Raw genomic sequence first — 16,646 nt, forward strand, 5'->3', positions numbered from 1 at the left:
AATGATCTAGTAGCAAATTATACCATGGTGTTCTGATTTTTCTAAATCTTGGTTGGTTTAACTCAGGTCATTTTAACTGTAACTGCAGCGGCAGAAGCTGTACAGGAGCAGGGATTTAGCCCTGCAAGCCTGATGCTCCCTGAACCAGGTGGATTAACAAGGTTCCTCTGATAAACATTCAACCACTCAGCACTGAAATCCTTCACAAACCAAGAATTCTATTTTTCCAGGTAGACCTTTGCTCAAAGTTCCTAAACATAAGTATGCTCAATTGCAGCAGAGTCTAACATATTTATGATCTGTGTAAGGATCTCCTGGGATTCTAAACAACTTCAAAACAGGGAAAAGTTTGTCTTGGAACCATTTGACAGTAATCCTTTAAAGTTACTTCTATAAATCAGTGACAATCACCACACAAGTTACACGCTGAACAATGCATTTTAGTTCATGGCTCGCTTTGAGTTGAGTAACATTTAATTTCAGGGAATGGAATCTGGGTTAAACAGGCAGCAGATCATTGTTCAAGTTAAATTTTTCAAGAATGGCCTTCACACAAAGCATCAAATGCTTAGTAGTAAAACAAGGCTTTGCGATGCACACACGCAAGCTTCAGCTCATAATCACCTATGATGAAAAGCTAGTACTTTAAGCAAACGCACCTTCGGTATTTACTACTACTGGGCAGCTGGACCTGCCTTTTGGTTTGGGCCAGTAGAATTCAGTAATTTTGGATTACTTTTCTCTCTCCAACTTTAGCATATTTAACTTCAGTTGACAGCATGAACAAACTTGCAACAACCACAGCAAGTAACTGCTAAAGATGGCAAAGCTTGCCCTACTCCAACAAGAGAAGCAATGCTGAATGTCTGGACTGCCTCCACATACGGTTTATAAACAGGCAATTCAGATTAAAGATCGCTTTCAGCATTACAAAACCCCAGCTGCAAGACTCATTGAGGTGGTATGGAGCCACTAGAGGGCACCAGGAGTGCAGAAACAGTGAATGCTTCAGTCTTCACTCCCTTTAAGTAAAATTTTGTGATTCCTTTCAGGAACCAATAGGGTCATTTCCTCTGCCCATGGCTAAAACAGATCAGTAATATTGTTATAACAAATAAAACACCCATTGCTACTCCTCTAGGTGGAGCATTTTAAAAGGGTTACAGATGTGATTTAACTTAACTCATGGGATTTTCATGAGTTCTTTTTCAAATAAGAGCCCTAATTGTATTGCATCAGCTTTATGCAATCTCCCCCAGTCCTTAGCCCGCACTTCCTAAGCCTTGATGCAACATCATAGGACAGGTGTTTGCTTCCCATGGTAGCAGATGCCTATGCCACTCTGTGTAACATTTCAATGCTGCTTTTAGAATAATATTCACAGCTGAGACTCCCTAAAAGTATCCCTTTTAGTTCTGGGCCCACACTCAACCAAAAAGGACTTTATACAATGCCTACGTTTGCAACTCCTTATGTTATGGTGGAACGATAGCAAATGCAGGTTCAGGCATCTAATCTAGCTGCATTCATCACTGTAAACCATCAGAAGTGGAGTTCCTATTGACCATAGAATCACAGAAATGTAGAACTGGAAGGGACCTTGAGAGGTCATCTAGTCCAGCCCTCTGCACTGAGGAGGACCAAGTATAACTAGACCATCACTGACAGGTAGTTGTCCAACCTGGTCTTAAAAACCTCCAACAACATGAATTCTACAACCTCCCGTGGAAACCTACTCCAGAGCTTAACTGTCCTTAGAGTTAGAAAAGAGGCCCTTCCCTTTATCAAAGACACAACAGGTCTTCACTGAAGAATGACATAAATGTCCCCTCAAATCAGGGAGGGGTTTGTTTGGAAGGAGACTGCTATCAAATGAGCTGGAGAAACTGCCCTCAGTTTAAGCTACAGTTAAGAGTCTTCTCTTCTGTTGGCTACAAGGCTGAGGACCTGGAAAGCAGAAAGTGTGGAGGTCCAAAAAGGAACTTCAAAGGATTTAAAGGGAAGTTTTCTAAAAGAGACTGGGTCTAGTTTAAACTCAACCTTTAGGTTAAGTTTAAAAAAAAAAAAAAGAAAAATATTAGGTTGAAACACACTCAAGAAACAGACTGAATATAAGCCTTCCCCAGCAGTGTTTGCGACCTGAACCCAAGAGCTAGTGAAGAGAACCAGAAAATGAAACTGACTAGTTATTTCCAAAGCCTTCCTCTGGCTCACACGTACATTTCTTGTCCTTCCCTACAAGATCCTACTCACCTGAGTCCTGGCTTGCATCTGTCTTATCACTTTGCCTCATGCCCCCATTTGTTTCCTCTCCAGTTCTCACCTCTTCACCTTATTCTGGGGTGCCCACAAACATGGAGCAACTACTCACTACCAATGTGAGCAGTCCCCTAACGCGATCCTCACCACAATCCCTCCTGAAGACCTGCCTTTTTCTGCAAGGTCCACAGAGACTAGCCCATAACTTAACTGCCCGTAGCACTCCAACATTTCATTTCAATCATATACTTTTCTCTGGGTCTCCCCCTGTGTCTTATCTGGGTCATTTAGACTTGCAAGATCTTGGGGGCAGGAACTGTACTTATTTGTGTGTTACACATCAGAAAACACATTTTCAATATGCAAGTTGCCAGAACTGAACAATGCAAGAGTAAAAAAAACAGTATAAATGATTTTCTAACTGCATCACATCCTTTTAGATGGTTTTGCCAAAGCAATCAAAAAAAATACTCAGTGTCTTCAAAATCTTTTATTCGGCTATAGATCTTAATTCATGAGTAGAAGACAAGCCTCCCAATAAACCTCAGTTCTCCTTGGATCTTCTTCTAGGTTAAGCTGAATCACATGGAACACTTACTCTTTCAAAGATCATGCAGCAGGACAACCTGAGACCTTTCATAGTCTTCACACTAAGTGCTGGGCAATGGCCAAGACTTTAGAGAACTCTCCTTCACGCTTCCGCAGGATCAAGGGTATTGGGGTTTTTATTCTAGTCCCCGTTGGGTTTCCATTGTCTTCGATGAGCACCACATTGTTGGAATCAAATCTAGGCGTCATGCAAGGGCCAGGCATCCTGTGACCTACAATTAAAGCCTTTTTCTTTTCTCCTTTGATAGCCAGGAGAATTTTATCCCCCACTTTACCAACTCCAGTCTTGTTATACACATGGATGCATTTGGGCGGCCGATGGTACGGCGTGCTCCCCAAGGCACTGTTGTCCACCACTCGCACGCGGGTCAGTTTCTGTATCGCACTGCATGCTCCAGTGATGCTGGCAAAAGAGAAGTAAGAATGCTAGACAGAGCTTCTCAAACAATCCTTGGGGACCAAGGGCAAAGCCCAGCACAGAATCAAGCTGTTACATGATCCAGTGATAAGGAGCCGGTGAGAAATACATACCATACTGGTGACACATCTACTGTGTGCAAAGTGTTCTTTGAAAGTCAGGTGCTACTTTGGGCTTCACATACAATTTGCTAAATGTAAACAAATTATTCATGCTAACCGGGAGTCAAAAGGGCCACTCTACTCTGAAATGTGCCTTTAAAACATGACCTTGTGGAGCCTCTTGTTTATTGCACATCTTAGCACCTCCAGATGCAACGCGTTCAGTGTACAACTGAAAGGATTTCGGGGGGTTTTTGTCAGTGCCACAAAGAGCATCAGGAATCTGAGAATCAAGCTGGGCTCTTTGTTTCTTGCATGTCCTCATTAGTACTAAAGGTTCTGCAGAATAAATTCTCCCTTCAGTGACACCTGTGAAGACCCACTGCCTTCTGCGAATGTGCAGAGGTGTCACTTAGTAGGAAATTCTCTTCACGATTCAAAAGAAGGAACCGAGCGTGAGCTGGAGTCTCTTAGCTATATTGGGACTAACGAGAATAAAAAGAAGTACAAATGTGTTTGTTAAATCAGCAGATCTGATTCTGAATACACTCGGGGAGGGCAGGGCGCATCTGCACAGAAAGTGGTCATTTTTACATGTTCGCTTTTCAAAGTAGAACATCACTTTAAAATACATTTGTTCTTTTTTCTTTATTAGCCTTTAAAATATCAAATTCAAAGTGGTTTATTGGCCCCATTCAAAAGAAGACACCTGGCCAAAGTCTAGGAAAGTCTCTCACCACTACAAACAAAGGCTCTGTGCAAATCCACTTAACCAGGCCCCTTAGGCCCATACTGATCTGATTGCTGGCAGACATCAACCCAGTAGTTTGTTTGTGAATTACACAATGACCACTCAAATTACACAATGACCACTTCAAGATGAAAGGCCAGCCTATCCACTCAGGTTCTTTCTAGTTTTATAGAGCATAAACTATACAGTAACTAAATCACAACATCTAGATCCCTCGGTCGCTCTTGAAGATGGGGAGTACGTGCACACAACTTTAGCCCCCACAAGGAGTGGCACAAACTTCCTGGCTCATCAAGTACAGCACACATTTGTGAAATGGGCATTTTAAAGAGTGCTGGGAGGCAGGGGGTTTATGTCCCAGTGCTGCACAAACACAGAACAAGATGGTCCCCATACAATGGGTACAGTCTCATATTGTTAGCACCATGTGGTTCCAGAGCCTCTCAGTTTCCCAGTTATCTACCATCAACACCTTCTTTGCCACTATCCTTTTAAAAGTCTCGAGGACAAATTCTGATCACATTTACCCCAGTGTAAGTGGTAGTCCATGGTCCTCATTCCAGATATCCATATAAATGTAGCCCATGCTACTAAAGAGGTGAGGTACTAAGCTCCTTTTATATGGAAACTGTCCTGATTTGCCTCAGATACTGAGCCCAGATACTACAGTGATGGGTGTGACATGAATGACTAATAAGTGAGTCAATTTAGAACACCGATCCCCCTGCAAACTAAGGTTCTAATCAACCTGCAATGAGACCTGTGTTGGTGGCTCCACATACCCACACAGAGCATATTGCAGGATCAAAGTCTTAAAGGCTAGTCAATGCATTGCAGTATGTGAAATTAATGAATAAATGCCTAGAGGCAGGGACAGGCACTTTAAATTAAAAGAAAACAATGAAATGGACACTGTCAAGGTACAAGAAAAGAATTTTTTTAATTATTTCTGGTCTAAATACCAGACAATTAACACTAGAAGAATTCTAAGCATGTAACTGACTTTTCAGCTCATGGGGCATTTTTGTTACCTTTTCTGCATTTTTATTCAGCTGGCAACAGTAACAAAGCAGCTTTACCTTCTGCTCCCACGCCCTGATCTTGCAATCAGATGGGCACAGGAAGACTCTGAGACCTACTCAGCACACAGGCACAAGATCTGCTCACACCCACTATCACGTCTTGATTTCCAGGCACCAGCATACGCTCTTGTGTTTGGATTGCTTAGGCAATCTTTTGAATGGCTTTTCATGGACTGTAATGATCATTTTTCTCTTCCACTGTTTGTATGAAATTAGAATGACGACATTTTGTATTAGAGCTACTTAACAATGTCCCGTTAAATACGAAAAACACTCAGGTAAAAAAATAACAACAGGCTCGCAGTATTTGAAAAGTACCTGAAGTGCCGCTGCTGGACTGCTCTGTTTACTTGGGTTAACAGCAAGCTCAGCCGCCTACTCAAGAAAGCCATTGAGACTCTGGTAACAAGCCCTGCACGAGAAACAAGAGAATTATGGATTCTGGAAACTGGATAGTGCCGATTTCAATTTTTTAAAAAAGGTAAACCATAGGCTGGAACCTAAAAGACACATTTGGGATGTACAGTACATTGCACTGCCGGGCATACATTACTTGAGTGCTGACACCATCCTCAGCATTGTACAAACCAGAGCAATAGTCCTTATTTGAATCCGACAGTCAGCAGAACTCAGACATAATGCATAGGCAGTATGTTCAATATCACTGCAGTGCAGTTTTCTACTTAAGGGGAAATATATCATTGTAGTGCCTTTTCCCTCTTAATCCAAGCCACGTAACCATTATTTTGGGAATTGTGGGCATGAATGGAAAGAACATAGTCACTATGTAGGAGACTTTATTCAACCATTAATAGCTACTAAAATTCTCTCTAAAAAAAGGCCCAAAAAATTCTGATTCCTTTAACGTGGGTTTCCCGATATAAAATCTGTGGGTTTGTGGATTACAGGAGGCAAGTCACTACACAACATGAAAGGAATGAAGCTCCAGCTGCCACTGATGCTGTTCCAAATCTTAGCAAGCAGCGGGCATTCCTCGGCTTGTTTCTAGACCCCAATACTATTTCAGACAATATTTCCCCACCTGCGGTGCCCACAGGAAACTATCTCCTGCAATGTAAGAAGTTAGTTCAGGAGCCACACCTTTCAGCAGTATTGCTTTTCTTAACTCTTTGCAGCATTCCAACCTCATTATAGCCTTTTGTAAAGACTTGGGCAAGAATTTATCAGATACCAAAAATACTATCAAAACTAGATTCCCTGACTTTCTCCAGGGCCTATATTTTAGGTGCTTCTATTTCTTTGTATCTATGACCATACAGAATAACTGGACTCTTTCAAACAAGGCTCCCTTCTGCCTCTCTTCTTCCTGAAGCAGCCCTTAAAATACAGTTGCCACTTGTCTTTTAGCCAGTTCTGATAACCTTGGGGCCATGTTCTGTATACTGGCACATTTTAAGGACCATCTGAAAAAATCTGCCACATCACTTCTGCGCCAACATACACAATATAGCATGTATTTTTAACTGTGCTGCAAGTGGCCTCACATATCACGTGGGCAGGTTTTAAATAAGAGGCTTACCACATTGGAAGTGTGGTATTTTTTGTGGCAAAGAAGCAAAACAAAACAAAACCTGGGGGGGCGGGGGAGGAGGAGATAACAGAACCTGGAATAAATTAGCAGTATTTCCACTATTCCTAAGGCAATCATCTTCACTGCCCCAAAAGGAGTGTTTTTAAAGCAAGAGAGCTAACATTATCTTGCTGTGAAATACTAGAAGGAATAAGACTCTGTAGTTTTTACTTTGATGTAGCCAGGCAAGCTCAACTATGGCAGGGTGATATAGTAACTTTGCCTAGCTACATGAAGGGTATAAGACTGCTTATGCCTTGATTCCATTAGGATTTTACAGCAAGAGCGCTTCAGTTACCTCACCCTAAACACACATAACTTTCCCTGTAGTCAAGAGAGAGACTTTGTCCTCAGTTTTGATAACACTCCTATATATGCTTAATTTTACAAATGGAAGCAAAACTAAGCACATACATGAGCGTTTGCAGGTTACTCTCACTACCTCCAGAGCCTGTGTCTAAGGCAAGCCATGGATCTTTCCAACAGAAGGCATCAATGAGAAGTATCAGTGCCTGTCTGTCCCTTTCCCGTACCATACTGTCTACTTAAACTCTAAATTTGCTATCTGTTAGCAACAGCTATCTTTCCATACAAGGATGATGTCTGCCAAGGGGAAAAAAAGTCATTGATGAGACATCAGATGGCTGAGGAGTCAATCAGTGCTCTACAGTTTTTTTCATATATCTATGACAGGTGGTTGCTTGGAGACAGCACAGCTGCTGGCCGGGATGCTGTACCCTTTCCTTCCTCCGCAGCTGTTTCTCGGCCTCTTGAGCAAGGCAATTCTCTTCAAAACAGGCTGAGGCTTGATGTATGATGCGATGCCATAGCAGTCTATTGGCAGCCAGCTCTTCCCAATTCGTGGGGTCAATGCCTCCCTTCTTAAGATATACTTTCAGGGTGTCCTTGTAGCGTTTCCTCTGCAGGTCTTACCATGACTGGCGTTAAGCAGGGTTACTGCCCCAAACCTTTTTTCCATCTATCTTGCTGTGAGCTCGATTCTTATTCGTGACCTTTCTTCTGGAATTGGGATTGAGTATTGCATGGACGGTGAGCTCTTCATTCTAAAGCTAAGGTCACCAGGACTGTTATTATTGACCTTCAGTATGCTGACAACCATGCTATCCTTGCGCACACTGAGACGGATTTGCAATCCACCCTAGATCTTTTCTCAGGTGCCTATCATAGCCTGCGACTTTCCCTCAACATTGGGAAGACTAAGGTGCTTCACCAGCCTGCCCCACCATAAATTACCCCCCTTCTCCCACAAATTGTCATCGGTGGTGAACTCCTGGAAAACACTGAGCCCTCGGATGTTTCTAACCCCGAATCCTCTGCGTGGCATGAGATTACACAGCCACTGACCCAAAACAGCCTCTGCCCTGTTAAAGTGGACAGTGTTCAAGAACTATGTGTGATCAGTATTGCATCTTTATAACAATGATGAGAAACTCTTCCATCCCCTCTTCCCCAACACATTCTGCTAGTCTCAACTTTCCCTTTGAGCTGAAATGCCTCCCACAATTCAGCTCATGCGGTGAAACACACTTTGTACTTAATACGGTATGAACAGTAAATCAGATCTTCAATTTGTATGACTAACATCAGCATTTCCAAACTTCCCAAGGAATTGAAAATGTAGACCTGGCAGCAATAGCCCAACAGGTAAGCCGTTTTCTGGTCTACTGTACTGGGTGCCAGACACTCCCAAGTTTAGACTCAGCTCCAATATACTCTGGGTAGCCTTTAAGAAGTCATTTATACTCTCTGCCTTAGTATCTCCATCTTAACTCCAAGGGGCAGATTAATTTTTTAATGTCTGTATGGTGGTATGTGAATGCTAAGTATTACAAGCCTGGTTTAATGCTGGTTTAGCAGTCATTATAAAGCACTAAAATCCATCCCACCAGTTGCAGCACAGAACACTTCAGAGAGCTGTTACCACACGCTGGCAAATCTTCAAAGTGGACCAGAGAGGAGGAGACAGCATTTGGCACATTCTGTTAGAGAAGCAACCGCAACCCTGTGAATACAAATTAACTTAATTTTCTTCTTAAGTTTGCTTTCCAGTGTCATTTCTGTCCATGTTTCAGTGCTTTGTGGTGTGTTTGTAAGCGGCTCTTCCCAGCCCCTCTGAAGCCTTATACAATGCAATCATTGTTTCTTTGGGCACTTCCAAGGGCCACTCACCTGTGGGTGCTATTGCCCAATCAGCACATGAGAGTGCTTTATAATATCTGAGAAAGGCAAGAGAATATTACTGTTTAATAGATAAATATTAACATTCTTCTGATTGTTGACTCGTTTATGCTAGTACAGAAGAGGCCAGTTTTCATGTAGACTAACATTTGTCCATCTTTGTCATGGCCACTGCCCAAAACTAAGACCTAGATAGCCACCAAACCAAAAGCCAATTTCATACAGTATAGAGTTTTATGACAAGAGGTGCTTCTAGTCACAGAAATGATCGCGGCACTGCAACACAACAACACGTCTAGCGCACTTAAACGATAACTACATGTTAAATCTGTCCTTTCTAATTTAGGTCACATGGCTGCAGCTAACTCTAGCAATGACTTTTATTTAATATTGAGAGGGTCCAAGTCTGTAAACCCACGACCTTGAAGCTCTTTTACCCACCTGACACCCAACCTGACCAGGTATGCTGTAGACTCAAACGCAATTTTTTGTTCGGAATAAGTTTTAGAAAGAAAAAAGAAAAGTTAATCAAATATTCACTCACCCAAGTGACCCAAATCCTAGTCTCCTGATTAAGTCTGAATGTGCCCTAACACACTGCAGTAAACATTCCATTCTCAAGTGTATTGCAGCATTCTCCCCACTTCAACAGGCCTTCAGCAGACTTACACAAAGCTCAAATACTGCACAAGAATAAGAACCATTCACTGGTCACAAAGCACTAAAGGATATTTATGCACTGTACCATTTCCAAGTGCTGTATTAAAACTCCCAGCTTACCTTACCCCCTCTCCACTAGGGAATAAAGATGTGTTTTATTAATCTTGCAAATGTAAGTGTTTTCCAGCAGAAGCAAATAAACTGCAATTCTGGAATATTCCACTCCACCAAACAGAAAGTGGACAACCCGGAATATTTTATCTAACACACATGGGCTGCCTCATTTAATTAATATGATCTGAGACTGTCTTACCACTAAAATAGCTGTGACCATGTGTGCTTACTCCCAAAGGGAGCCGAACAATCCACAAGTTGCTGAGTACCTTCTTCCGGACTCAAACCACATGGGAAACAAGACTTGAGTCTTCAAATTCTCTTAATTTTATTTGTGAGTCTGCCAATAGGAAAGGTGGTGTTTTTTTTCCACTTTAGTGACGTGTTGCAAGACCACCTCCTCTCAGCTCCATTTTGTATGATAAAACCTTAATGCTCACTGCAGAGGTACTCTGTCTAGACAATAACCATTATTACTACATACATTTCTATAGCTCAATTCAAGTGATAGAAGCACTCAGATATAGATTGGAGAGCACTCTGCGAAAGTGTTTACTAATGGCACATTAGGTCACTATAGGATTAAAAGAAACTTTTAAAACAAGAGGACAGAACATCCACTTTTAAGGGACATAATTAACTTGAAATCTAGTCCCTTTGAGTTAACCACCTGCTTTCAAATCCCCTGGGAATGTTTGTAGTTTCACAGTCACATTTTCCTATTTATAACTTTTCTTTTTCCTGTCCCATGTTGCTAGGTGAAAGGGCAAACACTGAAACCAACTAAGCACAAAATTGCTGTTAAATGCACAAAACAGAAAGACAGGGAAAAACATCCTTACTCACTCTCAGCTGTAGTAATCTTATGTTAATAATCAGTTTTGCAGGGTCTAGCCTGACCATTCTCTCAAACTGAGACTGAAAAAAACGTCAAATTCTGGGCACTAAGATGTACAGATTTTAAATGAGTTCTTTGTTCGTCATTAAAACGAAGGCAATGAACTCAAGATGGTATGCACAATGCAGATGTCTGAACCTGCAGCAGCAGTGTATGGGTTTATTTATAGAATGTCTGCCAAGGTTCTCTACAAGAGCCAGCTGTGAGCTACAGGAGCTCAACCATTTCAGAGTTTTCTTCAGAAAAGAGAGAGGTGTGATTAAGACCTTGTGTGTGTTAAAAACACAGGAGATATTCATTACAAAGGCATAATTAGTTTTACATTAATGACAGACTATAGAGGCCAAAACTCACACAGAGGGACTTAATTCTTCTAGAAATCAAGTTTTATGAATAGGGCTGGTTATTAACCAGGGTATTTATTGGTTCAAGGCAATAACAGAAACTCATTATACCTGTGTTTTGAGAAGGAACAATTCTCCTTTTGCATAGTTTCCAAGTGAATCACAAAAATTTGGAATTGGTTGTCAGGATCATAATTAACCAGGAAAAAAATAAAGAAATAGTGTTCCAAATTGAGATTCAGGACTTTCTTTTTAGTGTTACAGATGCCTGAAAACTTTTTCCTAATAAAATTCCCACTCAAACCTTTTGGGATATGCAAGTTAATGTTTGGATTAGTTTGCAAACTGGATTTTGCTTTCTATTCCTCACAGAGCATGCATATGCCTGTATATACACCTCAAATCCCAAAATAAACTTCTCTCTTTTAAAGATTAGTGAGGTCTGCTGGACAGGACAATAAACAGGAAGTCAGAAGACTGGGTCTATTCCCAGTTCTACCACTGACCTGTTATCCACTGACCTGTCTTCACAGCAAAAAAAAAAAAGAGAAAAAAAAGGACGGGGTGTGGGGGTGTTTACCCTGAGATAGCTAACTGAGTCAGCTGTCTCAATATCAAATCTTTGTGCAGACCAGGATAGTTTTTACCCTAAGGTAACTAGCTGAGGTCAAACCCAGGTCGGGGCACAGGGCTGACCTCTACTGGCTACATCAAGGTAAAAGTTACCTGTGCTTTGTCTCCACTAGGATTTTACTGAGAAATAGCAATCTTGATGTAAAACTGTCTTCATCCAGTATCAGGGGGTAGCCATGTTAGTCTGTATCCACAAAAACAACAAGGAGACGGTGGCACCTTAAAGACTATAAACCACTTCTTCAGATGCATCTGAAGAAGTGTTTTTTTACCCACGAAAGCTTATGTCCAAATAAATCTGTTAGTCTTTAAGGTGCCACCGGTCTCCTTGTTGTCTTTGTCCATTTCACCTTAGACCAGGGATGGGCAAACTTTTTGGCCTGAGAGCCACACTGGGGTTGCAAAACTGGATGGAGGACCGGGTAGGGAAGGCTGTGCCTCCCCAAATAGCCTGGCCCCCACCCCCTATCTGCTTCCTCCCATTTCCTGCCCCCCTCAGAACCCCCAACCCATCCAATCCCCCCCTGCTCCTTGTCCCCTGACCGCATCCTGGGACTCCACCCCCTAACCAACCCCCTTGCTCCCAGTCCCCTGGCTGCCCCAATCCCATCCACACCCCAACCCCCTGACAGACCCCCTGGGACCCCACACCTATCCAACCCCCCCACTCCCCATCCCCTGACCCCCCCCCCCCCCCCACTTCCCCCCCATTCAACTGCCCCCTGCTCCCTGTCCCCTGACTACCCCCAGGGCCCCCCACCCCTTATACAATGCCCCGTCCCACTTACCATGCTGAGCATAGCATGCAGAGCAGCATATCTGACTGCCATGCCGGCTGGAGCCAGATACACTGCCGCTCTGCTTGGCAGGAGCGCGCAGCTCTGCCACCCAGAGTGCTGCCCACGCGGTGGCGTGACTCTGCAGGGGAGGGGAGGGACAGCAGGGGAGGGGCTGGAGACTAGCCTCCCAGGCTGGGCACGATGGTCCCATGAGCCAGATGTGGCCTGCAGGCCATAGTTTGCCCACCTCCACCTTAGACTCTTTGTGCTTGTCTTCATCAGGCATTTACCACCTTGCATTAACTGCCTACGGCTATGTCTTCACTGCAGCTGGCCCAGGCATTTACATGGGTGCTGCCCAATCCCCTCCTATCAACATACAGAATCCCATCTCCCAAAGTTTTGTGGTGCTTTCAACCCAGGCTAGCTAGCACAGCTGGAAGTATGAGTAAGAATCTTCATTCCATTTTCATTCAGGCTGGTAGCTCGCCCACTTTGCAGGGAGGACTAACTCATTTGAGCACTGATAGTCCTCTGATGCCTTCCCACAATTCCCTCCAAAGGACAAATTCTCCCACAATCCACTGGGACAGAATCAGACAGGCTCAGCATACTACAGCACAAGGAACCACGTGGCATGGCCCAGGAAGTCCTAGTGATACACCCAGGTGAGTGCAGCAGTAGGGAGGACACAGTAACTTTGGTATGGCTTTGCATTGTGGCTGCTCACACCCAGGTTAAGCTAACCAGGGTGCTAATCAACTTAATTAACTCTGCATATCCCAAAGGTTGTTACAAGGAGGAGGAAGAAAAATTGTTCTCCTTGTGAGGCTAGGACAAGAAGCAATGAACTTAAATTGCAGCAAGAGTGGTTTAGGTTGGACGAGAAACTAGATATGAGTCAGCAATGTTCCCTCATTGCCAAGAAGGCCAACGGCATATTGGGCTGTATTAGTAGGAGCATTGCCAGCAGATTGAGGGAAGTGATTATTCCCCTCTATTTGGCACTGGTGAGACCACACCTGGAGCATTGCGTGCAGTTCTGGTCCCCCCCACTACAGAAAGGATGTGGACAAATTGGAGAGAGTCCAGCAGAGAGGAATGACCACGATTAGGTGACTGGGGCACATGACTTACAAGGAGAGGCTGACGGAACTGGGGTTAATTAGTCTGAAGAAGAGAAGAGTGATAGCAGCCTTCAACTACCAAAAGGGGGGTTCCAAAGAGCATGAAGCTCAGCTGTTCTTAGTGGTGGCAGATGACAGAACAAGGAGCAATGGCATCAAGTTGCAGTGCGGGCAGTCTAGGTTGGATATTAGGAAACACTATTTCACTAGGAGGGTGGTGAAGCATTGGAATGGGTTACTAGGGAAGTGGTGGAATCTCCATCCTTAGAGGTTTTTAAGGCCCAGCTTGACAAAGCCCTGGCTAGGATGATTTAGTTGGTGTTGGCCTGCTTTGAGCAGGGGATTGCACTAGATGACCTCCTGAGGTCTCTTCCAATCTTAATAGTCTATGATTAGGAAAAACTTCCTGTCAGGGTGGTTAAGCACAGGAATAAATAACCTAGGGAGGTTGTGGAACATCCATCACTGGCAATTTTTAAGAGTAGGTTAAACAAACACCTGTCAGGGATGGTCTAGATCCAGTCCTATGATTCTATGAATTACCTGACGCCAATGTTTCTCATGCTTTCAGGCTCATGGCCCTTTGGGGGGGAGGGGGCGGAGGTGTTTGTTTACAACCCCTATTATTAATTTACTGTAAGAGTAAAAATGCATTGATCCTTAGAAGACTAAACATAAACAATGTTTGGGGAGGGAGGTATACTAGACCCTGAAAGATGTGCCAGGAGTGGGGGAGCAAGATTTTCTTTGCATTAGGCTGCAATAACATTTTCAATAATTTTCCTGATGGTCACATCGGTTGAGAAATGTTGCCATTCGTTGATCCTTAAGAGTCCCTAACCTCTGTTTCCCAGAAGCTGGGAATGGGGGACCAGGGACAGATCACTTGATGATTCCCTCTTCCGTTCATTCCCTCTGAAACACCTGGCATTGGCCACTGTCAGAAGACAGGATACTGGGCTAGATGGCCCACTGGTCTGACCCAGTATGGCCGTTCTTATGCTCTCAATAACAAATTTTGTAAATTGTAATACACATGGTATATCCAAACCAGACTTTCTGAAAGGGTCTGGCAAAGACATATCCATTGTCTGACTTCTCTAGTTATACTGTAAGCTCACTGAGGCAGGGATTGTCTATTACTATGTCTGTACAGTACTAAAATAATGGCCCCCGGTTTTGGTTGGGGCACTAGTATAATACAAAAGAATAACCAGGATGGGGTCACCAAGCCCTATGTAAACCTGAGTTAAGTGTCCCTTGAGCACCAGAAAGGTTACAAGGAAGGTGCCAGGTTACATGCCAGGTGTAACAGAGAGGCTGCAGAGTTTAGTAGTTTACTTTTGTGAACATGTTATTGAGACAGGAAAGAAAAACAGAGACTCTGTGCTTACAGGGGACAGGCTAGCACTGCTTCTATATCCTGGGAATTTTCCCAAAATCTGGGAATTTGTGAGTAAAATGTTTTGAATGAAAATTCTCAATTTCCCAAGTTGAAACATTTTACTCACAAATTCCCAGGTTTTGGGAAATTTCCCAGGATATAGAAGCACTGTAAAAAACTTTATCTGGGAATTTTTCACCAGATTTGGGAAATTTCTAGCACTAGGTTGGGAAAAGTTGGCTGATCCAGACCAAGGCCTTCGTGGAGCAGATCAACGTCTTCCGCAGCACAGCCCGGCACTACGGCACGACCCACCTGCTCGAGACCATCGAGTGGCTGCTGCAGCTGAATCCGCAGCTCCGGTGATGACAGACCAGCCCTCTTCCCCGCTGCCATGGGCCCCAGGAGCAGGGGGGTCTCTGAGCCCTGCGCTGCAGCAGCTTTTACCACTGGCTGTTGGCATCCCTGGCCTGCCCCTTGGCTTTCCTGCAGCCAGCTCCAAGGCCTGTAGTGTGACTGAGGTCAAGGTGCCAGCTCAGCCGTGCCCAGCGCTGGAGGCTTTGAAGGGACTGAAGCTCTCCATGGTGCAGGGCAGCCTGAGGGCTGGGCAGCGCCATGCTGCCCTGGCACTGACTGACTGAAAGCTCTCGCTGGCTGCCCTTGTAGAGGAGCAGCGGAAGTGAAGCCAGGGGCAGCCCTGCCTCTCAGCGGGGCTCCTTTCTGGACCCGCAGTCCTGGGTGCAGGTGGGTGGCCCAGCTGGTTTTTATGAGGGTTTTTGATATGTTTGTGAATAAAGAGTTGCTCTGACGAGTGCCAGGCTGTTGAGGACGGGTGGGGGGCAGCACGTGCACGTACCTCAGCGGGAGGGAGCACCTGGTGTCCACATTGGCAGCCCAGGGCTCCCCCCCACTCAGCCTGGTGTCCCCTCCCGCACCTGGTGTCCCCTCCCGCAGCCCAGGGCTCCCCCCCACTCAGCCTGGTGGTGCAGTGAGGAATGGGGTCCGGTAGTGGGGGAAGAGGGCTCCCCGTGGGCTGGACTGGGCTGCAGCCCTGGCATGGACTGAGGAGAGGCAGCTGCCGCATGGGGCACTAGGGCCACTGGCCTTGATTTCACATGTGGCCGGTGGTGTCACAGGAGAGCCCAGCTCTGCTACTCGGCACTTACTGGGCCTTCGGGTGTCCTCCTGGGTGCCAGACTCTGGCCCCCTGTGGGGGTGAGGGGCTGAGTGACTAGTCTACCCCCACCCCTACAGGATGGGCAGCGTGTTGAGTGCAGGGGGGCAGGGGAACAGGTCTCTGTGCTCTGATTGGCCTAGGGGGTTTAGGGCAGGGCATTGTTCACACCCAAAGGCTGATCCCCCCGTCCCATCTCGGGTACCAAGGTGTACGGTTGTGATTTAATCAGAGGGATTAATATTAGGGAGGGAGAGGAATTATTTAAGCTTACTACCAATGTGGACACAAGAACAAATGGCTATAAACTGGACACTAGGAAGTTTAGACTTGAAATAAAATGAAGGTTTCTAACCATTAGAGGAGTGAAGTTCTGGAACAGCCTTCCAAGGGGAGCAGTGGGGGCAAAAGACATATCTGGCTTTAAGACTAAGCTTGATAAGTTTATGGAGGGGATGGTATGATGGGATAGCCTAATTTTGGCAATTAATTTGGCAGTTGATCTTTTGATTATCAGCAGGTA

The 16,646-nt window shown here is 44.6% G+C and overlaps 1 protein-coding gene across 8 annotated transcripts in view; it reads right to left on the minus strand.

Annotated features, from left to right (window-relative positions):
* Positions 1-2,734: 2,734 nt before the first annotated feature.
* The window catches only part of MRPL14 (mitochondrial ribosomal protein L14), a 15,100-nt gene continuing 1,188 nt past the window's right edge, over positions 2,735-16,646 (minus strand). For 2 of the 8 annotated variants that reach the window (XM_032770437.2, XM_032770438.2), the window contains exons 2-5: positions 9,555-9,693; positions 9,002-9,048; positions 5,539-5,632; positions 2,735-3,271 (exon numbers count right to left, since the gene is read on the minus strand). In XM_032770437.2, the coding sequence (XP_032626328.1) occupies positions 2,905-3,271; positions 5,539-5,632; positions 9,002-9,048; positions 9,555-9,625 (579 nt within the window). In that variant the 5' untranslated portion in view covers positions 9,626-9,693 and the 3' untranslated portion in view covers positions 2,735-2,904. Of the gene's footprint in view, positions 3,272-5,538; positions 5,633-9,001; positions 9,049-9,554; positions 9,694-16,646 lie in introns of those variants that run through there. The other 6 variants (XM_032770442.2, XM_032770436.2, XM_032770440.2 and 3 more) reach the window with 4 other exon arrangements.

The sequence above is a fragment of the Chelonoidis abingdonii genome, chromosome 3, assembly GCF_003597395.2.
Source record: "Chelonoidis abingdonii isolate Lonesome George chromosome 3, CheloAbing_2.0, whole genome shotgun sequence".
NCBI classification, from domain to species: Eukaryota; Metazoa; Chordata; order Testudines; family Testudinidae; genus Chelonoidis; species Chelonoidis abingdonii.